Source organism: Agelaius tricolor, unplaced genomic scaffold (assembly GCF_023055355.1).
Source record: "Agelaius tricolor isolate 1412-34295 unplaced genomic scaffold, bAgeTri1.0.p SCAF_2, whole genome shotgun sequence".
NCBI lineage: Eukaryota > Metazoa > Chordata > Aves > Passeriformes > Icteridae > Agelaius > Agelaius tricolor.
This window is the reverse complement of record NW_027269262.1, coordinates 51778767-51801835: the sequence shown is the minus strand read 5'-3', so window position 1 is coordinate 51801835 and position 23069 is coordinate 51778767. Positions and strand designations below refer to the sequence as shown.

The following is a 23069-nucleotide window of genomic DNA, read 5'->3' as shown; positions in this document are numbered from 1 at the left end:
CTGTGTGAGTTTTCATAGACTTTAACATTTCTCTATGTAAATAAACTTCATTTATATAAAAATAGAACTTCATGTTATTGCAGTGCTTTGGAAGAACTTGCATAACACGGAACTCTAAATATTTTTTCCCCCCAAAACTTTTAACAAAACCATTATAGCTCAAAAGACATTACTTAAGCATTTATGGAGAAATACTTTGAATTTATAAAAGGACCATACCTTGACAGTGAAATTAGTCAGGATTTTCCTGCTTATCATAAGGGTTCTTCTTATCTTATACCAGAGATTTTAAAGAAAAAAACCCCACAAAACTATAACTAATGGGTTGACTCATATAACCATCAGAAACAATATCTCCAGTCTGGTATTTTTGGAAATGCAGTGCTGTAATAGGCAGCAGTGTAAGGCACATTTAAGTGAGGCAGTGATATTCTTTTCAATACTCTGTTTGCACTCTACAGATGAAAAAAGGATAGGAGTCACTGCTGCAGTACCATAGAAAGTCTAGGAAATCTTTATTTGTGCTTTTAAAGGACAGACTTAAGAGGAAGAAGAAATCACATAGCATTTTAAATTATGGTTCCCATCTGTTTTTGCAGTTTTGAAAGTGGAATTTTAGTTTATTGAAAATGTCAGTTACGTATGCAGGATGTAATTCTGAATCTTCATGAATTTTGCAATCACCTTTCATACAGCAGTGTCCCACCCACTATGATACCATTAAAAGAGTATTGAAAAGTTTTGGTTTTGAGACCATGACACACCTCTTGTGCTCTGCAATGATTATTTGTTTGGAGTTTGAGTCTCTGACTTTCATCCTTTTCAGGGTGCCAAAACATCCTCTTTTAGGGCTGATTTTGCTTTTTCTCCAGGTGTAGTACTAAACTACTTGCTGGTGAACCGAGTTTATTGAAGTCAAAAAATCTATTTTAGCCACAAGTTACAGCAAATACAATGAAAAATACCTGGGAAGTATGCTGAAATTACCTGTATGGGATTCTATCACATGCATATTAAAAAATTGCTAATTGTTTGTTCTAGTTAGTCTTTATCTCTCCCATCTGTCTGCCTCATAATTTAAAGGCCTTTGTCCTCCCAAGAGTATTAAATCACGTAGTACCAGTCAGTGCTTTCCTCCTGAGGGCAAAACTTCCAAGATGTAACATCTCCATTGGGCATTTGCATTAATTAATCGTCTTCTCCGATATTGTAGGGCATGGAGCACGAGGCAAATGTAATAGCTACTGCTCCAATAATGGGCATGTCTGCAATGATTTTTGTATATAAATGTACATAATTTCATCTCTGATGCTTCAATAATTTTACCAGTGTAATAGTGTTTTGTTGAGTGATATCCATATAGCACCCATGTCGTTTAGGAAGCACTAATGAATACAAGAGTGGAAATTAACGAAAGCATCAAATTTGAGTGCATAAGTGGGTTTTAAAAGCAGTATTGGTGTTGCTTAAATACTGAGTGACAAACTGTTGAAGACTCTATCTGTCAGTAAATACAATTTTTACTTGGGGTTTTTGGTTTGTTTTATGAGGGATATTGTTTTTTGCTGTTTGAGTTATTGTTTGAATATTTTTTTACAGTTGATTTGAAAGAATGCCTTCAGTCTGCAGACTTTATCAGTTCCAGTGATGAGAACTTCAAGGTTCTAGAGGATGGTTCTGTGTATACAACATCTGCTCTCTCTTTGTCTGCTGAGAAAAAGACTTTTACCATATTACTTAAGGACATTCAAGAACAAGTTGAAAAGAAAATACACGTTGACTTGGTGGAAGAAGAAAAAAAGGTTAGGTTCTAATTCCAAGATATCTTACTTATTTGAAATACTTTTTCACAGAATACAGCTTTATACTAAGTATCTGTAGTCAAGTTTTAGAATTCAAATAATCAGGCAAAATACTGGTGTAGTGTGTATTTTTATTTAGCAATTTTTGATTACAGTGTTGCTTTAGTCAGCAGATTTCCTTTCTCAAATGGGAGATGCTAGCAAGTAGCATAATCAGGAATGTCAAGAATCTTAAAAGCCATGTTTGAGGAATTAAAGCAGATCTTATTCATGCAAAGTATCACAAGGAATGAAAAAGCTTGGAATATTATCACAGATATAATCAGAAATGAAGACCTTGGAAAAACAAATTGTCAGTCGGAAGACTGGAATGGGGAGAAAAAGATGGAAATGCAGGATGGCAGTTAAGCAAAAATATATGCAGTTAGGAATATATGGATGTATTCTCATCTGTCTTCCTGTATTCTTGACCCAGACACCGAATACCAGGCATGCTAGGGATACAGTTCTGAAGAGAACCAAAAGAAGGTGGGGCCCTATTCCATCTGTCATGATAGAGAACTCACTTGGACCTTTCCCACTGCAAATACAGCAGGTACATTTTATATAAACCTTAATTTTATGACCCATGCTAGTTTTTAATGTGAATTTTATGATAAAGAAGATGAGCTGTCTTGTATTATCTACCAATGACATTCCTGCTATTATTCCTCTGTCTTGTTCTGTCCTGTTCATTGTATATCTCGTGATCTTGTACCTGAAGTAACTTGTGATCTTAGTTGTTGGAGTGAAATGGCATTGTGCAAAAGTTGAAAAAAGAAGGGAGACATTCTATCAAAGAGAGCTCTTTGGCCTGGAAATCAGTGTGTGTAATTGAAAGAAAAGCAACAGCAAATAACCATCCACTAAACATTGCTTAGAAAAGGATTTTGTAAACACAGACTGGGGTAAATTTTGCCTGCTTGTCTACATCCTTTCTGGAGCTCGAGGTGTAGCCTTCAACCCTTGAAGGCTGAGTATGGCCTGTGTTATTCAGAAAAGTAGTTAATGGGAGAAAACAAGTAGGCGTGAAAGAGAAATGCAAGAACTAAAGTTATCATAGATCCATCTAGCCTTCACTAGATTACAGACTAGCTGGTAGCAGATGTGTAGAGACAAGTGTAATAACAGAGTCTGTGCAGAGCAATCATTCTTCTACTAATCTTACCCTCCTAACTTCTGGCTTTCAGCAAATAAGGAAAGTATTTTGGAAGAAGAGTGTTTATAAGTAGATAAGTCTAATGTTGCCTCCTTGGTGCTTGTAATGAGATGCAGATGCTATCTGAATTGGCATATCTCTGAACTGTACTTTATGTGGTCTTTATTCCTTCTTGCCTTCCTTCACTTTTTCTTCTTCAGGTGCAAACCACAATCTCAGTGAATGCACTAAAACTAAAGTCTCTTGAACAGGTCCAGAAATAAGCCATCTGTATCTGCATATGCCTTGTGTGAGATATTCTAGAGATTGGATTTCAAAATTTTTTCCCTTATAAAGTCATCTAATTTGATAATTCTAATTATTTATGAGTTGAATTAACTCCCCTTCTCATGTACACACATTATAAAGAGGGCAGTCACATGTCAGGCTGTTCTCCTACTGTTCTGTGAACAGTAAATCAAGTTTGGTTTTTTCGTTTTAGGAGTTTTTGTTTGTGCTAAATATGATCATGAAAAGGTGGAAATGTATTGAGATGCTGTTGCTGTTTTTCCTTGGGCTTAAAAATGTCTTCTTATAGGTCCAGTCAGACACAGCTCAGAACTACACTATTTATTATTCTGCAAGTGGACCAGGAATTGATCAAGATCCAAAGGGTTTGTTTTACATAGAAAGAGAAACTGGAAATATCTTTGCTACTCGTGCGGTAGACCGTGAACAGTATCCAAGTTTTCAGGTACAGGCCTATGTTGTCTAAATATAATTAAATATATATATATATTATTTTAAATCTCTCATGCGTATATTTGACAGTTGGGTTGCAGGGGAAATGGTAGCAAACAAGATCTGAAATCACCTGTCTATTCTGAGTAATATCCTTGGTGTTGAAGAGATAAAATCAGTAGCAAATAAATAAATAGCTGGCCATCTAGATCTTGAGAGTAGTTTTGCTTTTCACTGCCTAATCTCTAATTGCAGCATAAATATAGTGAGCTATTGGATTTGCATCGCTTCTAGGAAGAATTTTTTAGGGAAGGTTGAAAAGATCTACAGAAAACAGAAATAATGGTAAACTCTAGATGACTATGGTTTTCTGAGTCTCTCAAGCTGTTCAGATATGTTAACAAGGTACATTGCTCTCTCTACTGGCTGAGAAGTGTAAGAAGGCAATTAGTAGAAACAGCTTCTAAAATGTAATTTTTAGTACCTATTGCTGCATTTTATTAGGTTATGTTATAATAGGGCAAATAGTTTTGCTCTCGTTCTTGTTTTGTTCTAAATAACAATATATACATCTACATTTTGATAGCTGAGGTGCCTTGTGAACACCTGAAAAAAAAGTGTTCAGGAAACTTGAGAAAAAAGTGAGAGAGTTGGAGGAGGGGTCAGGGAGAAAGTGATTAAAGTACTTTGAGTGTGTGAGGAATGGAAGGGGGAAAGATTGGAAAGCATTCAGAGTTTTTGTTCTGCTTTCACTCCTAAGATAGCAGTAACATCCCCTTCCATGTGCCTGAAGAGCCTGGTCTTGAGAAGGATGTGCTTTGCATGCTGTGTTTAATTTTGTTTTATGGACTCCTCCATTGAACTAAAAGTTCTGCATGTTGCTTAAGCACTGAATTTTTCTTCCAGATCATCTGCTTTGCAACCACTCCAGATGGTTACTCACCAGAAGTACCACTTGTGCATACAATCAGGATAGAGGACGACAATGATAATGCTCCATATTTTACACAAGATGTTTTTGAATTTTGTGTCCCTGAAAATTCCAGACCTGGTAAGAATTGTTTTAAATCACTGAACACACTTGCCACTACTCAGCTTTGTTACATACCAGTATGACTAGGTGTGATCCTGCCTTCTAAGACGTTTCAGTGGGATTTCCTGGGGAGTATTACATTACAGCAAAAACTGAATTTGCAAAGAGCAGCAATAAATGTTCAAGTAGCTCTTTTCACATGTTTAAAACAGAAACACCTTTTTTAAAAAAATAATTTTTTTACTATTTGCAGATTTTTCTGAAACTAAAAATTGCTGTATTGTGTTCACAGGTGTTGTTGTTGGGAAAGTGATTGCAGAGGACAGAGATGAGCCTTACACTCTGCATACCACGTTGAAATACCGCATTGTGTCACAAACCCCACCAATTACCCCTGCATTTTCTTTACATGGGGACACCGGTGTCATCTCTGTATTGCTGCCACAGCTGGACAGAGAGGTGATCTTTCCTGAAGCATTCTCAGCTGTCATTTAGTGCACACAGATAGCTTAACACTGCTCTGCTCTGCCATTGTGAGACCCCACCTGCAGGGCTGCATCCAGCTCTGGGCTCCTCAGTGCAGGAAGGACATGGTCCTGTTAGAGCAGGTCCAGAGGAAGGATGTGAAGAAGTTCAAATCACATCTTTGTGTGATTGTGAGTGGAGCACCTCTTCTATGAAGACAGGCTGAGAGAGTTGGAGTTGTTCAGCCTAGAGAAGAGAAGACTCAATACAGCCTTTTAGTTGTTAAATGGGGCTGATAAAAAAGTAAAGTGACTTTTGTTTTTTTTTTTACATGGGCAGATAGTGATAGGGCAATGGGAAGTGGTTTTAAACTAAAAGAGGTGATATTTAGGTTAGATGTTGAGAAGAAATTCTTTACTCAGAGGTAGTGAGGCACTAGAGCAGGTTGTCCAGAGAGGTTGTGGATGCCCCAGTCCTGGAAATGTTCAGGGCCAGGTTGTACCATGCCCTGAGCAAACTGATTTAGGGAGTGGAAGTTCATGGGGGTGAAATCCCATGGCATGGGCAGTTTAGAACTAGATGGTTTTTAGAATCCCTTCCAATCCAAGGTTTTCTATGACTCTATGAAATGCTGGCATGGGGATCAACAGACTGCTTCTTTCTCATTTTTTTGTTAATGTCTCTAAGGCTTCTTCTGAAGCTTTTCAGAAACCTGCAATTAATCCAGAGAGTTTCTGCATAGATTACCATATTCTAGCTAACCTTGGCAGAGAACTTCTTACTGTTCAGCTGTTCAACCTCTGGATTTTTCACTTTTTTACTGAACACTTTCTGTGTTCAGGAATCCCATGAGCCACTGTTTCCTCCTAATGAAGCTCAATTTGTGGTGCTTCTTGCTTCTTCACAGAGAAGATGAACCGGTTTCTCTGGAAGTAGTCAGTTGTCCTATATTAACCAGAAATATCTCCAATAGTTGAAACCTAAACAGTAACATACCATTTCTTAAAATAATGTGCCAGCCATTTATTTTTATCAGCTAACTTTCAAGCAAATAAGATACAGGATTTCTTTTTAGAAACATAATGTCATTTGAGATAGTTTACACTAGGAAGAAAATGACATGTGCGTGTAATTCAAAATAATTCTAGCATAGGACAATCATTTTAGGAGACATTGCAGCAGGCACAACTTTTCTGAAGATAAATGGAATTATACTATGGCATACTTGTGTTGTTTCATGGCTGAACATCCATGCAAAACATCATGTTGCAAAACTTTGCGTTGCAGTTACAGTGCTTAGCTTTTTTAGCTGGAGAAAATTGCAGCGATTGTGAGCATCACTGTGACTTACTAAGGAAGCTGCCACAATGACTACTTGAAGGAAGGAGAGATTGAAAAACTAGTCCACTGCCTATCTTTAAAAGATAAACTTATGAAGTAGAGCAGGAGATTTCATTTCTGCACCAGAGAAACCCAGTGCTACCTCCAGGCATTCAGAACTAGAGTTATTGTCTTGATTTACAAACTTTCTCTTTTTGTGCCTAATCCATCTGTACTGTTATGTGTTCTTTCCCCTATCCCCACACATTTTTTTCCCCTGGTCCCCCTTTCCTTGGTTGTTTACATTAAAAAAAGCTTTCTGCTGTTCTGGTTCAAGTTAGGGATTTAAGTGGGCTGCTTCCTATTGGGGAGCCCCTTGGAACTGATACGGATGCTGACTACTTCAGTGCCAGACCTTGCCACATGACAGGCATCACCTTAACCTGTATTGCCCAGACAGAGGCTGGTTGCAGCACAGTTTTCTTCATCCTCAGTGAAATAAGAGACATGCATTGAAACACTTCACCTGTTGACAGCCTGAGAGAATACTCTGTTGCTCCAAAGGGGAGAGAAATAGCAGATGAAATTGTGTCATGTGTATCTTCCAAAACTTCAGGTTCTGGGAAGAACCTGAAGTTTTGGAAGCTTTGTGAGAAGCTTTATTTGATACAGGATATGGCATGCATGTTACTAACAGATGCTGGCTGTTTCAGTACTGCTTAGCCACTGAAAATTATTTTACTCCTTTTCCTTTGGAGCTATGGGGTAAAAAGCCCCAAAGCCAATTGTCTCATTCTGTTGGAAAGCACTGAATTTAGAGCAGAGTTATGGAACAGGAATGAAATATCTAGTTCTACTCATGTGTTACTATGCAGTTAAAAAAAAGTGAGTATGACAAACTTCTGTATGCTTTTATTCTTCTTTTTAGCTTGTACCCAGTTACACTTTGTTAGTTGAAGTGAGAGATATGGCAGGTCAGCCTTTTGGTTTGTGCACTACAGGAACAGTTGTCATCAAAATCGAGGATACGAATGACAATGCACCAACTTTTAAACAGTTACAAGTAAGTCTGCATAAGTAAAATGTCTGTATAAAGGTTAAAAAAATGGTATTTTCATCCCCTTTCTGATTTCCTGATGGACAGTCCCTCAAATATGAAGTCTAATGCTCTGAGACAGTTAATGCCAATATAAATGTCTTTGCTTATTCCAGCCATGAGTATGATTCAGGGCTAAGAGTATGTCTCAACAACTGTGTATACATCTCAAATACCAGAGGAGATTTTGTAATATGAAATACATGAAAAAAGAATTCATTATTCATAAGGAATACATGTAATTTACCCTTTCTGTTCACTGCTGTAGAATATCATCAGTAATATTGAGAATACTCTTATCTGCTCTTCTTCAGCTTGTACAGAATAACACAAAAAATACAAAAAATCCTTTTATCTTTTGCCATCAAAGTAGAGATGTATTTAATCCATTTTGGATTTTTGCAAGTTATTGTTTGTTTATTTATATATTTTTTAACATTTACCCCAATGCCTTTTCTAACTCTCAGCTTGATCATGTTGCTTGATCAATTTGCATGAATGCAAATTACAATCTATAGCTGATGTAACTGAGAGAAACTGCTAATTTACCTTTCCTGTAAGGAGAATTCCAGAATTAATTGTGTCAGTGATAGTTTGAGTGTATGAAGAAGCTGAGATTTCAGTTGTACTGTCAGGAAAGGTTTCTTGTTTGACTCAGGGTATAAGGGAGGAATGGGGAAAATACACTAATACATGAAAACAAAATAAATAATTACATCAACCTGGTAAATTGACTCCTTAGGTTGAAGTAGTCTTATTTAAATATGATGTTCTTCAGTCCTGCCTTATGGAACACTATTGTCTGATTTAAATTTTTTTTTTTGGGTACTCCAAGTATGAAACACGAGTGGAAGAAAACAGAGTGAATGTAGAAATACTGAGAGTCTCTGTTGTTGATCTTGATGAACCTGGTTCACCTGGCTCAGGAGCAGTATATGAAATTATAAGAGGAAATGATGATCAGGCCTTTGAAATTACAACAGACAAAAACACAAATGAAGGAATACTGTGTGTTGTTAAGGTAAGTAAAAATTGAAGGACTAGGGGAAAATTTATGGACTTTCAAGTTTTGGTTTTAAAACATAACACACAAAGCTTGCCTTCCAGACTCTTCCTCAATTTTGTGTGTTCAGAATCCAAAGAATGTGGTTTTTCATTTCAGAAGAGCTTGGTGCTTTGGCCTGGTTCTACAGTTGGAGTTGTTTAGGCTTAGGGATGTAACTGAGGAATGATTCATGGTTTTTAACAGAAATGAGAGAGTGGCAAAGCAGGGACTCTTCAGTCTTGTTCTCTCTGGGAGTTACTTAGACTTCCTTGTTCAGCATAAAGCTCTCCAGGTTTTATTTTGCAGTGTACTGACTTCAGGTTTGCTTTTCTGGCATGGGAGGAAGTCCATATACATAAAAGAATTTGTGTCAGTTTAGTTATTTGTTAACAGTGTTTTACAGATGTGAGGTAAAAGGCCCATTGCATCTGTCCTTCAGCAGGTCCCTTTGCCTCTTTTTCATTATCTTTTATAACTGCCATAAGAAGTAACTTCTAAGGAGCAGAAAAAATTAGTATTAAAACTTGAACATGTAAATTGTAGAGGTAGAGATGCTAGTCATTTTTTAAATTAATATTATTTATTATGGGTTTTTTGTTCCTAGTAATGATTAGAACTTTTTCCAAAGCTCTGTCCCTGGTATATGAACACAGTAGAAATTTCTTACATTTATTGTAATGCTGTAGTAGACTAGAGAATATTATGACTTTAGGATAACATTTGCTCTATTAAAGCCATAAAATGTCTTTGGAGAACGTGTCTGAAGAATAAATGGTTACTACTTACTGTCAACTCCATAAATTCTCAGGTGGATTTGTAGCTTCTAGAGAGAAGTGTGATTGACCGTTGGTGAAAAGCAAATATATGTAAGCTAAAATAATGACTAACTAAATCAGAAGAAGAAAATCCCCCACTACATTTAATTGCTTTCTGTTCTTTTAGTAACTAATTTTCAGAATATTTATCCAAAATTTTGCAGTGGTATTGCTTGGTATTTTTTAGGCCTTTTTCTTTGACTAACTTAAAACTTCACATTAAAAAAAAAAAATCATGTTCTTTTACTCTGTCTCAATGGCTGATTTGAAGACAGTTGGCTTCTTTTGTAAATGTGGTACAGTTTCAGCTGTAATAATTGCGTGGTGAAAAGAATGTTAGGTTTTGTGTTGGTTTGAAGGGAAAAACACCGCCTCACCTTTGTTACAGGGACTGGACTATGAAACTGCCAAGCAAAGGATCCTGGTGATTGGAGTCAACAATGAGGCACCCTACCTGCTGGCTCCCCATTCCCAACAACTCTCCCAGAGCACCAGCTCCGTTACCGTGCATGTCCTGGATGTGGACGAGGGACCGGTGTTTAAACCCTGTCTGTTGCGCTTAGACGTTAAAGAATGCGAAGATATTGGGACGGCTATTGGGAGATACGTAGCACAAGATCCAGAAACTGGAAATAGTGAGGGCATAAGGTATGAAACTGCTTTCTTTACTAGGTTTTTTTTTAATACAGCATGGGTAGGATACGGGAAGGGGGAAATAGCTGTTGAGGCTCTATGTATGTGTGTGCACCTGCACACCTGTCGGTGTATATGAATGCATATATCTCAATATGTGTATGTATACATATGTTTGGGATCTTTAACAAGACAAATTATTCTTCACAGATACCGGATACCACCTGGCCAGTGTAATTGGGTCAACATAGATGACAAATCAGGTGAAATCAGAACTGTTAGGGTCTTGGACCGAGACATAGGAGAAATGAGACGAGGTCAATGCAATGTCACAGTCCTTGCAATAGACAGAAGTGAGTACTGAATGTTGTTGGAGTCTCTGTGGTGTGTAACAGATATTTATGTGCAAATGTAGTGTGGGCACAACTGTAGTGGTTCAGACCAGTGACACACCTGGTCCATTGTCTTGTCTTTGTGATAGCTCTGTTGAATGCTTAGGGAAATATTATTTAGCAGGGAGAGCCTTTATAAATCAGGCATGATCTCAATGTTTTGAGAAGTTATCTACCCCATTTAAAAGCCTTTAGTAATTTTAAATTGAGAAATTTTTCTCTGGAGTATATTTCTTCTATTTCTTGGCTATTATTTTTTAAGTGATTGCTCCTGGCAGTTGTGAGCTAGACAACAGAGAAAGTAGAGAGGACTTTTTGAAAAGAAGTCATTGAACTTGCAGCAAACAATTCTAACTCTGTCAAAGTTTGCATTTAAAAGTCAAATGTTAATAATACAAATTTAAATTGTTTAGAACTTCTATTGTCTATGTAGTAAGCATGATATAGGCATCTGCAGTCAACTATTTCTAGAAAAAAGGATTAAAAAGTAGATGATGTAGTTTCACTGGAATGCATATGACAAACATCGACCATTTGTGTATTGGAAAAACTATAATAGGAAGGAAGAGTTCATTTATTTCTTGTGTTGACTTTGGTGACTTGGTATGTGCCACTGATGAATGCATGGTGACTTAAAGGGTAGGGGACAGAAAGAAGTGCTCTGTTCCCTTAGGGTTTTTGTTCCCAGAAGTTAGGGAAAGTGTAGTTAATTTTCTCTTTCCAGAAGTTAGAAGGATGGAAGTCTTCACTTTCTGCTTTTGTCTCTGCTTGTCATAGTATCCTTTACTCCTGGTTTATGAGGTCTTCCTCCTCTTACCCCTCCTACCTGTTAGAGTAGTATGTGTTCCCACACAGACACACACACTCAGCAAAATACAGTCTGAACATGCAGAATATGGAGATGTGGGAGCTGCTGATGTGTCTGCAACCAGCCAAGCAAAGAGAAGCAGCCAAGAAAGAGCTGTGAGAACTCCCCCTCTCTCTCTGGCTAAATCAGCAGTTGCTTTCCAGCTTACTTCTAAACATGAATATTACAGTTAATGATATTTAATTGTGAAAGTTTGGACCAGAAACTGTGTCAATGTTTGAAGTAAGCGCTAAACCGAGTTATTTTTATCTCATAGATGGTAAAACAGGCACTGGAACAATTCAGGTTTGCATCGTGCCTGGCAACAAGAATTTCCCCCGAATCACTCAAACAGACTATATCATGTGCAGAGACAGAAAACCGATTTGCCTCACGGCCCAGGATGGTGACGAGGCTCCGTACAGCGCGCCCTTTGAATATCGCATAAACGACCGCAGACTGGCTTCCATGTGGAAGCTAACTCCACACGATGGTATGTGAAAACTTCCTCCTCCTCCTCCTCCTCCTCCTCACTCAGCTGCAGGCTGCCAGAGGAGGCTTTGCTGTCTCTCACTTGGGTATTCTGCAGGATTAGATTGGATGAATCTCTGCTTGGAATTGGTGTAGTCAGTGGAGATACTTTGGGGCTTGCTGATGATCTCTAGTGGTCCCTCTAGTTATCATCCAGTGACGACACTGTTGGCATCCCAAACTCAAGGAGAAAGATCTGTCTCTTAAAGAAGAAGAATCTGTCCCAAGCATCCTTGGGTGAGAAATCAGCTGCTGTCTGAAATCATGACATAAGAAGATCAGGAGAGAACAAAATCTGATGTAATGCACTAACACCTGGAAAACGCACTATAGATTCATAATTCATAAGGAGTTTAAGAATGAAATGACTGGTATTCCAGAGAGAAATAGAACTTTTCTTAGTCAGTTATTATGATGGAGGACTGGGAAACTGAAACTTTACCTAAAATTAATTATAAGCTGACAAAAAAAAAAAAGTTCTGTAAGTTTTTATGTTACTGCTGTTGTTACCCAGCACACTTTTTGTAAAGCTGATCTGGGCAGTAGATAAACAATTTATTAGCAAAGGAATCACTGTTTCCTGAAATTTGTTGATATAAAAAGTTATAGTGATGGTAGTTTCCTGGTGGTTGCCAGATGATGGCAACAAGAGCAGCACTTACATTTGCTACTATGGTGACATGAATTGGTTGCAAAGGATATCATTCCATCTCACTAAGAAAGGCAAAAGAAAGAAAAGTCTGAAAGCAAAGGCATCTAAGAGTTTCAAGTTTTATATCAGGCAAATTGAAAGCTGCATTTTGGATGATACCCATGGTTTCATATAGCTCATCATAAAACAACCATTATGTACATCATTGTTTCATATAGCTCATCATAAAGCAACCATTATGTACATCAGTGCCAGTCTTGTACATTTTTTTACAAATTATTTCTTTTGGCCCTTAAAGAATATGGTCATTAATCATTGCCTCTAAACAGGACAGCAGATTAAATGAGTTTTTTCCCACTGGAAATAGTCATTCTCCCTGAATAGAGCAATATAACTAAAGAGTAGAACAGGTATAAATTAAGTTAATAATTAATTCCAATCACACTACCAAAAGCCTTTTTAATAAATGTCAGTTTAGTTGATGATCTTTACTAGTGAGCCCAAGTCGTGTCATTTCCTATAATGAACTAAATCAACTTCAGAATTTCAAATCATATGTTTTCAGAGGGTTGTATAAGGTATGCTTTGTCAGTTCTAATATTTAAAAGGTGCTGAATGTATAAATCCATTCAAGATCTAGTTTTGTATCAACACATTTAATCTAACTTGAAACTAATTACTGTGGATCTGGTAGCAGTATAGCTGTAACAGCAGGGAAAATTGTGATTATGGTCACATTTGTGACAACTGAGTTCCAAGCATCATTGACCCTAGATCTCGTTTTGTCTTTTTTTTTACAGATAATTCTTGGTATCTTTCACCAAAGAGTGATATTCCGTATGGAATTTATGAAATTCCTGTAAGTGTGATTGATAATGGAGGAAAGATAGGAGAGAACATAGTAAGAGTTAATCTCTGTGATTGTGTTACTCCAAGTGAATGCGATGGCAGAACTCGTCAGCTTGCTGGTGGAAATGTTACCCTTGGTCTCTGGGCCATCCTTGCAATGATCTTAGGATCATTATTATTGCTGCGTAAGTACATTTTTTTAAATACAAAGTAAAAGTCATTTAATTATAAAATTAGCTGAGAGAACCAGATTCAAACTTGATTCATACATTTTTATTTTGGCTGTTGTATAGATATCATCACTGACTTAATGTACCTGCTCTGTTAATATGAGAATCACAGGCTTCCTGCTCTCATGCTGGAGCTACTGTGTGTGGATTTCTGTTTATTTGTTTAAGCATATTGTGTGTGAGATGTTCTGTATGTTCATGTAAGTGAGGCCAAAAACACCTGCATTTAGTACTTCAACGAAAAGACTTCAAAAATGTTTGTGAGTTCTAGAAACATTTCTGTTTCTAGGAATGCCGAATCAATTTCCCAGAGTATTTTCTGTTGTGTTGTGGATTAAAATCTGAGGTATCTGAGACTGGATTTCACAAGGGATTTTACAAGACCCCATGTAATCATGGAACAATTGAATATACTGAGTTGAAAGGGACCTATCAGGATCAGTGCATGCAAATCCTGGCCTTGCACATGGCACCAATAATCACACCATATGCCTGAGAACATTGTCCAAACACTTCCTGAACTCAGGCTTGATGCTCTGACCACTTCCCTCCAGAGCCTGTTCCAGTGCCCAACCATCCTCTGGGTGAAAAATCTTTTCCTGATATTCAACTTAAACCTCCCCAGACTAAGCTTAACGCCGTTTCCTTGAGTCCTGTCACTGGTAATGAGAGTGAAGAGATCAGTGTCTGCCCCTGAGCTTCCTCTGAGGAAGTTGAAACTGCAGTGAGGTTTCCCCTCAGTTTTCTCTTCATCAGGCTGAACAGATCAAATGACCTCAGCAGCTCCTCCTACAGCTTCCTCTCAAGGTTCTTCACCATCTTCATGGCCCTCCTTTGGATACTCTTTAATAGCTTAAAATCTTCCTTATATTGTGGCATCCAAAACTGCACACAAGTGAGGCCACTCTAGCCCAGAGCAGAGCAGGACAATCCCCTCCCTTGCCTGGCTGTGATGCTGTGCTTGATGCACCCCAGGACATGCTTGGTCCTCCTGGCTGCCAGGGCACTGCTGGCTCCTGTTCAACTTGCCACCAACCAGGACCCCCAGGTCCCTTTCTGCAGCTTTGTTCTCCAGCATCTCTGTCCCCAGTTTACACACACATACATCCAGGGATGCCCCATCTGAGGTGCAGAAACATTAAATGACAGGGTGAATAGTTCACAACAGACCAAAACCTTGAATATATGTTGTGCTACTGGAGCCCAAAACATAAGATTCTGAGAAGAGTAATATTGCTATTAACCAGTGAGACAATGACGGTGATATAGAAAAGCAAAAGGAAGTTTGTTTTATTTTACCACAATCAATCATGTTATTTTAACATCCTTAAAAACTACAGAGGACATGCTGCAGTAGCTAGTATTTCAGAATCTGGGTTTTTGGTTTTTCTTTCTTTCTTTCTTATCCATTTTTTCTGGTCATAGTAAAACTGTCTTGCTCCAGTTGAACCTCAGCTAGCTGTTCTTACTTAAGTAGCTAGAACACTGGGACATGGACATGTTTTGAAGGCTAGCTAGATCCATGTTTTATCTCAATGGGGCAGATACCCAAATTTGGGATATATCCTGAAGATGAATTTTCAGATGTGGGAACCTGCAGTAGGGTAACTGTGTGAAATGGCACCTACCTCTTTTTCACTGCCTTTTGACTGCGTCACTTACAAATAGATCCTTTATTTTACTGTGGATAGGTTTTACCCTGTGCATCCTCTGCTCAGTGCTGTCATGGATGTCTTCTTCCCATCTGTCAGCATCAGGAGGCAACCTGCTAGAATCATTGATGCAGATCTCTCTGACAGCTGATGCTAGAGAAGCTAAATTAGCTTGAAAGTGGCTCTTGGCCAATTTTCACAGAAGTTTATATGTTCAGAGATGAAATTTTTCAGTGGGCAATTAGGCAGAACTCTCCCTCATGGGCTTCTTTATTTTTAAGCTAACAATTTGAAAAGTGCAGAAGACAGAATGGTTCTCTGAATGAAAGGTTTAGTCATTCGTTTAGAAAAGGTGTTAGTTAATCATGATTCTGTTATTCAAAGACATTTCTGGGTGAGTTTCTGGCAACAAAAAGTAGTATTATTAAGAGAAATAAAATGAATACAAGAGATTAAATAAAATTGTTCTATAGCGTAATCCTGGAAGTCCTCCAGGATTCTGCTGACCTTTCCTGTGAAGCAGAAGTTTCTGGTATTAGGACATTTAGCTTGCCTATTAGTGCCTGATGATATAATTTGACATTTGCATATTCAGACATGAAAAATATCTCCTGTACAACCTAATTATAGGCATAAGACACGATTTTTCACCTGGGTTTGGACTAAATTTTTCATTACTGTGAAATTAAGTAAGTCACAGTGCTTTCATAAAGGATGCTTGCATTTCTTTTGGAAATGTTTTAGAAGAATGAAATAATTCAACAATGCAGTGATTACTCCCTATACTGTTCAGAAAAAAAAGTGAATATATAAAGCTTTAAGTATGGGCATTTTTGGAAATGAATTTCTTTTTAAACCATTCTTGATGCTTAGGCCCTTAAAATTCGTTATCCAACATAAGCAGGTACCATTGTGAGGTAAAATTTATAGTATTATTTCCTTTTCCGTAGTAATCCTGATCACAATTTGTGGCTGCTGTGGCGCTGGGGCAATGCACAGGCAGGTGACTGATGATTGTGCCAATCACAATTTAATCATTTCAAACACAGAAGCTCCAGGAGAAGAAGTGATGGTAAGTTGTTTTGACATAGAAACTTGGAATTGAGATGTCCATAGCGTTGCAATTTGAGAACAGGACCACCTGCAAGTAAGTGTTTTGATAAAGGAAATAGGCTAAGAATGAAGGAATCATTAGATGTACTTTGCTATTTAATAAGAATTTGAAAATTGTTACTTTAGGCAGAGGTGGTAGTACCATATACATTTAAACATACTTTGTAGTTGTTAGGCTGGCTACTTGTAGTTCTTTCAGATTTTAAGGATTTGGTTGGCAGCTTCAGGTGAACATTTTAATAACCTTGCAGTCATTTTTAACATTGACATTAGATTGAAATTTATTATTTTGCTTATGTTGAAAATGTGTTAATGGAAAAACATTCTTTTTCCTTGGAGAAGGATTTTTATATTTAGCAGATAGCTGTGTAAATTGCAGCTGCAATTTCTGCCCTTCCCCTGAAAAATGACCTCAAATGCAGTTGACTTCATGAACAGGTCCATGTTCATGAAATTTTTCTTGCTTTTTGCATCTAAGCCTCTTTCAGTCTACCATGAACATAGTTCAATCCAGGACTGCATTCATGCAGAATAACTTAGTTCTTTAGACTACCTCTTTTCTGTCATCCTCCACCCCCTGACATTGTCTTCTTCAAGAAGAGGAGATGAATTTAAAAATAATATTTCGTGTTGAAAACCAAGAAATCGTTATGGTGGCACGAGTCAAATTTCTTGTTGTCTATGAAGAATAATGTAATGCCATTATAAACTCAAATATGGATTGTACATATTTCACTGGGATAAAACTTCCATTCTTTGATATCATATCATCATATCATATTTAAATGCAGATATCCTCTCTTCTCTCTTGTCATAGTATCCTTTCCCGAGATTTACTGATCTTTAGATATTAAGGATAGCCCTTTGTTTAAAATATCACAGTGCCAAGAAAGAGACTTCTCAGATTTCAATTGTGAAAGTTTCTGATTGCTGTTTCTTCTTTTTGAATCAAAAAGGAAAAAGAAATGAGGAGAAAAAAAGATGTCCTCACTACTGCTTTTTTTTGTTTTGTTTTGTTTGTTTAGGATCACAATATAATTCCTCTACAAAATACATGTGATCAAGGAGGGTATGGAGTAAAAACAGGAGAGCAGCAAACATTTGAAATGGTAAAAGGAAGAGGGCATACCTTGGAATCAGTCAAGGGAGGTGGACATCAGACTCTGGGATCAGTTAAAGAAGGAGGAGGACAGACTATGATGGATACTTGTAGATACTCCTACTCAGAGTGGCATAATTTCACACATCCTCGTTTAGGCGAAGTAAGTATTCTGAAACTGATTTTCTTTGAAGTGTAGGCTATGGTCAATATGTACAGGCTTTTGAAGGAAGACATGTAAATGTGCTAGAAAGGTGGCTTTCTGGTTTTGGTTTCATTTCATTTTTCCTCTCCTTTGCTCCTCTGCATCCCCTTTGGAATATTGCTCTTTCAAGGAGTAATCCTTGACCTATTTCAGGCATAAGTGTAAATTACTTTCTTCTCTTGGCTTAAGCTATAGGCAGTGTGCTGTTTTTCATTCTGAATAATTACTGAAGCTTTTGTGAATTTTTCTGAGGATGTCTGTTTGCTTTTAGTCTAACTGCTTACTTCATGCTAATTTAAACCTCATACTTAAATTAGCAATGGAGCAGGAATGAATGTACAGCATTAAAAATGTAGTCCATTTCTTGGAGATCAAAAAGCTCTCACTACTTGTCTAACTAGTTATGTATAAATCAGTCTTTTAATTTTCATTGAATTTTAGTTGCTTGACAGGTTATTTAAACAGGTTCTTCCTCTTTTATTGTTACATATGTAATTAGTAGAAATTATTTCTTTATTAAATACTTATATTTTGTAGTCATAATGATATAGACCAATCATGTGCATTTTTTGTATGTAGGAATCCATTAGAGGACACACTGTGATTAAAAATAATTGAATGAAAGGTAAATCAAAAAGAAATTTTTTTTTTTTGCAATATGTTCAGGATAACAATTTAAGAAAATGATAAGATCTGTTCTGTTCCTATCCAGAAGGTGCACCTATGCAGACAGGATGAAGAACAGAAGCATTCTGAAGATTATCTCCTTTCATATAACTATGAAGGAAAAGGATCTTTGGCTGGCTCTGTAGGCTGCTGCAGTGATCAGCATGAGGAAGAGGCACTTGACTTCTTAGATCAGTTGGAACCCAAGTTTAGGACATTAGCAGAAACATGCATCAAAAGATAAATGTGCCTTTCAGAGTGCTGAAAAAAACCTGTAAATAAGTGGCTGTCATCTTTTGTGATATTAGGTACTTTGGAATTGAGAGGGGTAGAGGTTTATCAAAATTAAGATAGACTGGTAAGAGTGTAAATGACTCTTGCTTTAAATTTATATTTTCTTACACTGGACACATTCTGTCAGAACAAAGGGATTCAAAATATCTTTTCTTTAGGTTAATATAGTAATGCTAGTTTCTACTTAGATTACATTTTGCATTCTTTGTGATTGCTCACAATGCAAAACTTAGTGTTCTTTTAATTAACTTTCCAGCTTCAAAATTTTATTGTATTTGGCTTTGGAGAAGGAAAGCTTTATAACTCACTGTTTCTTTGTTTTCTTTTAATTTTTGTAGAAATGAAGCAAATCATGTTGTTGGTGCATATCAAATACCTTGTTAACTTATATGAGCTGAGATACCAAATATTTTTTCATTTTGGACATAAAAATACTCATGAATATATTAGAAAACTTTACATTTTGATTGAAAATTAAATATATATATATATATATATTGTATATATGTAAAATAATATTCAAAAGTATATTTTTCTCCTAATGGGTTACCACCCATCAAACTTGCTATCCTAAGGGATTTATGGCATCACCACATAAGGTATCAGCATTGTATGCGAGGATGTATTTTTCTTTTAAGGAAATAAGAGATCAAAAAAAAAAAATCATGCAATAGAGGAAACTATCATACTTCAAATGAATGCAATATAAATCTCATGTTTACTTCACACAAGTTTGTACCTCAGTTTCTTGTGAGTTTTGACATAGTATCATTGCAGAAATTCTGACCATTGCCGAGAGTTTTGTCCAGTGTAGCTACCACTGCCTTTTCTACTTGCCCTGCTGTGGACTTCATGAAACTGTTTCTTTTTGGAAGTAGAGCTTGACAGAAGGTAGGCTCAAATGGATTGAGAACAGTGTTAATAATGTGGTTTTGAGATATATTTTTATTGAGATGCAGAAATACAGTGGGAGAAACTGGTTTGTTTTGAGTGTAGTTTGGGGTAGTTGTAGAGGTCAGCGTTTACACACGTCTCTGGCAGAAACCATCTGAATCCCATTTGTTACTGTACTAGATTAAGCATACATATACACTATATATATATATACACAAACACACAAAAGTCTGAAATACCTTTGGCAGATGACAGTAGTGGGACTTGAATGCTGCCATAAGCAGCAGGTGGTATTACACCTCTGCTTCCCCGGTTTTAGGTATTTTTTTTTTAATATTTGCACTCCTGGTTAAGTAATCTGTCTTCTTCTCTCTGGGAATTCTCTTGTGCCTTAAAAGAACATATCAGTGCCTGTGAGAAACTTGTGCAATTACTTATTTCTGTAGCTATAAGTCTGCTTTTAGGATTTGCTCTGTAAACATACGCCTTAGAGATATTTTAAAAAATTTACTATAGCTAATGATCTGTAATAGGAATAATTGCTAACAACCAAGAATCATACTGCTCTTAATTTCAGTCACTGCTGACTTCCAGTGGTTGCAGTTCATTCCATAAGAATTACGGTCAGTGAAAACCCATAACAGTATAGAAACTTAGCAACATTATAAAATAGTACTTTTAAAACTATGTTTTACACTGTAAATGGGCTTCAGAATATTTCTGGTAAGAACTAGCTGTGGTTAAGAACTTCATAGACCAATGTTAAATATATTTTCGAGTATCATTTGAAAGTGGTAATGAATTCATCCTGAAGTAAATACACTGCCAGTGGCAAGAATGACAGTCATCAGCAGCAAAATACTAGATGAGAAGCAAGGTGTTACAAACTTGCTTCTTTTAAAAAATGTGTGCTAACACTTCTCTTCCGAACACTGCTCATCTTTATCACTAACATAAACAAAATTTACTGTACATGGACGGTCAGATCTGTGACTGATATGAGTCAAAATTTCTCTGCTGATGCCAGTGGAGCTATGCTGACTTCATTTCAGGTGAAGATCTGTTCCCTAGTAATTTTCTTGCTGCTTTGTCTTGCATTTTATGTTTAGTTATTGGCTATACGCTTTTTAAGGTAATAGTAATGTCTCCCTTTCCCTCTCTTAATGTTTAGTGGTGTTTTTGTTTGTTTGTATTTTAAATTATATAAAAATCCTGTGGTTCAGAAGGACCTAGGATAAATAATGACTGCACTCTTTTGAAAATTACTTGGAGGGTGGTCTAGAGAAAACCCTGCAAGTATGGTTTCTTTCCTCATGAAATACAGTAGTAGTACTTTTCTAAAAGAATAGATTAAATTTGTATGAGCTTAAATTGAATCAGTGTTGGCTGTTTTAAGCAGACGGTTGTCAACTTACCATCCTAGAGTTAAAATAATATATTACTTAAATCAAAATAATACTTTACTAGCCTAATTTACCTTAAATTTTTTTTTTTTTTTACATTTCAGAAAACATACATAATTTTTTTTTCCAATTTTAAACAAACTAGAAATCTGGAATTACTCCTACTCCTTTGTATCTTTTAAAAACTAAAATTCTGAGTTGAATCAGCTTTTTCTGTAAAACCAAGACTAGAAAAAAGAACTGCAAAAATATTATTTTTATTATATCTTCTAATTATGTGAATGGAAACTTTGTATAAAGCATTAAAGTTTACAGATACCAAGTACCATTTGTGTAAATCTTATAAAAGGAATATTTCAAAATGTATAATTCACTTGTTGTTACTGTTTCGAATTGCCTTAAAAATTGTGAAGATTTCTTCCCTGCAACTAGGTTATCTGCAATCTACCTAGCTGTGTCAAAATTATCCTAACATCGTATTTTTAGGTTTATTTTGTACAACAGTGAGTAATAAATTTTTTGCAAAATAAAAGGATGTTCTATAAAAAACTCTTCATTTCTTGTGCATGAACCAGTTTATGAAGATAAGTATGTCTATTTCTGAAGGGGATTGAATTTTTAAATTTTAATGCAGTGCTTTTGTGCCACTGTAGTGCTGTAATGCAATTAGTAGTTGTCCTTGCAGCATGAGCTGAGGAGGGGTCTCACTAGAGTTTATACTTGGCAAATTCAGGATATTAAGAGCACAAAGCATTACTCTGTCATCTTGCTGATAATTTGTAAAAAATACACAGTGCCTGCTTTGCAAACCTCATAAAAACCATTTGAAAACCAGTAGCAGCAGATAACCCAATGTTAATATGTTTGGCATGTAAAGCTGTAGAATATCAGTATACTGGGGGTTATGAAATTATGGTAAGGAGACAAGTGGAATGTAAGTTTGGTTATCTAGATTCAAGGAGAGGGAAATGCACAGAATGGCTGAGATTGGAAAGGACCTCTGGATGTCCTCTGGTCCAACCTCTTTGCTCAAGCATGGCCACTTAACAGCTGTTGTTCTGGACCATGTGGATTTTGAGTATCTCCAAGGATAGAGACTACCGCCTCTCTGGGAAATCTGTTCCAGTGCTCAGTCACCTTCAAAGTAAAAATGTTCTTCCTGGTCTTCAGATGGTGCTGCCTGTGTTCTGGGCACCACTGAAAAGAGCCTGGCTCTGCCACCTAGGCAACTTTGCTTGAGGTATAGGTATAAATTAATAAGATCAGCCCTGAACCTTCTCCAGGCTGAACAGTTCACATTCCTCAGCATTTTCTCATCAGAGAGAGGCTCCAGTCCCTTCATTGTTTTTGTGCCTTCTTTGGACTGCCTCCAGTATGTCCTACTGAGGAGCCCAGAGCTAGACACAACAGTCCAGGAGTGGCCTCACCAGTGCTGACTAGAAGGGAAGGATCACTTTCTTTGACCAGGTGGCAACACTCCACATGCAGCCCAAAATGTCACTGGCCTCCTTTGTGGGGAAAGCACATTGACTCATGGTATCCCCCAGGAGCTCCAGGTCCTATTCTGCCAAGCTGTGCTTTCCAAGCAGCCAAGCTGCTGCTTATGCCATTCCAGCAGGTATGAGGGTGGTAAAAATGCCCCATGAGGACCAGAGCCTAGATGGGAGGCTGCTTCTGGCTGCCCATGGAAAGCCTCATGCACTTGTCCTTCCTGGTCAGGGGATGCATAGCAGACACTCACATTGTCTACTCCTTAATCCTCTTGGATAATTTCCCAGTGAGCAAGGAGCAAAATTGTCTAGAGAGCAGGTCAGGCTGACATCTGGGTCTATCTGTCCCTGGAAGCAGAGAGTCACCTGTTGCTGTCACCCACTCTCTGGTTCCTCCTGGTGCCTCTGCATGGCTCAGGGTCAGCGGGCACAGATGCTTCTCTTGAGAGCACACCTTGTTCCTCCTTAGCTTTGAGGGTAGTGAACCTGCCTTGATAGTCACTCCTTGTCAATATTTGTGCCACTGGTGTTTTTCAGTTCACACAGAGAGTGCCCCTCTTTCCACCCCTCTGTTTTTTGGTGCTGTGGGACTGTAAGAGGAGGAGGAAGAGGAGGAAGAGTGAGT

At 37.3% G+C, this 23069-nt stretch overlaps 1 protein-coding gene across 1 annotated transcript; it reads left to right on the top strand.

Annotated features, from left to right (window-relative positions):
* The first annotated feature begins 1604 nt into the window (after nucleotides 1-1604).
* LOC139585754 (desmocollin-1-like) lies at nucleotides 1605-21483 on the top strand. Its single transcript, XM_071418689.1, has 14 exons — nucleotides 1605-1802; nucleotides 2278-2397; nucleotides 3578-3733; nucleotides 4627-4771; nucleotides 5046-5212; nucleotides 7467-7601; nucleotides 8470-8655; nucleotides 9883-10142; nucleotides 10338-10480; nucleotides 11644-11859; nucleotides 13350-13583; nucleotides 16231-16352; nucleotides 17419-17655; nucleotides 18410-21483. The coding sequence occupies exons 2-14, from the start codon at nucleotides 2353-2355 to the stop codon at nucleotides 18605-18607; spliced, it is 2244 nt and encodes a 747-aa protein (XP_071274790.1). The 5' UTR covers nucleotides 1605-1802; nucleotides 2278-2352; the 3' UTR covers nucleotides 18608-21483.
* The last annotated feature ends 1586 nt before the right edge of the window (nucleotides 21484-23069 follow it).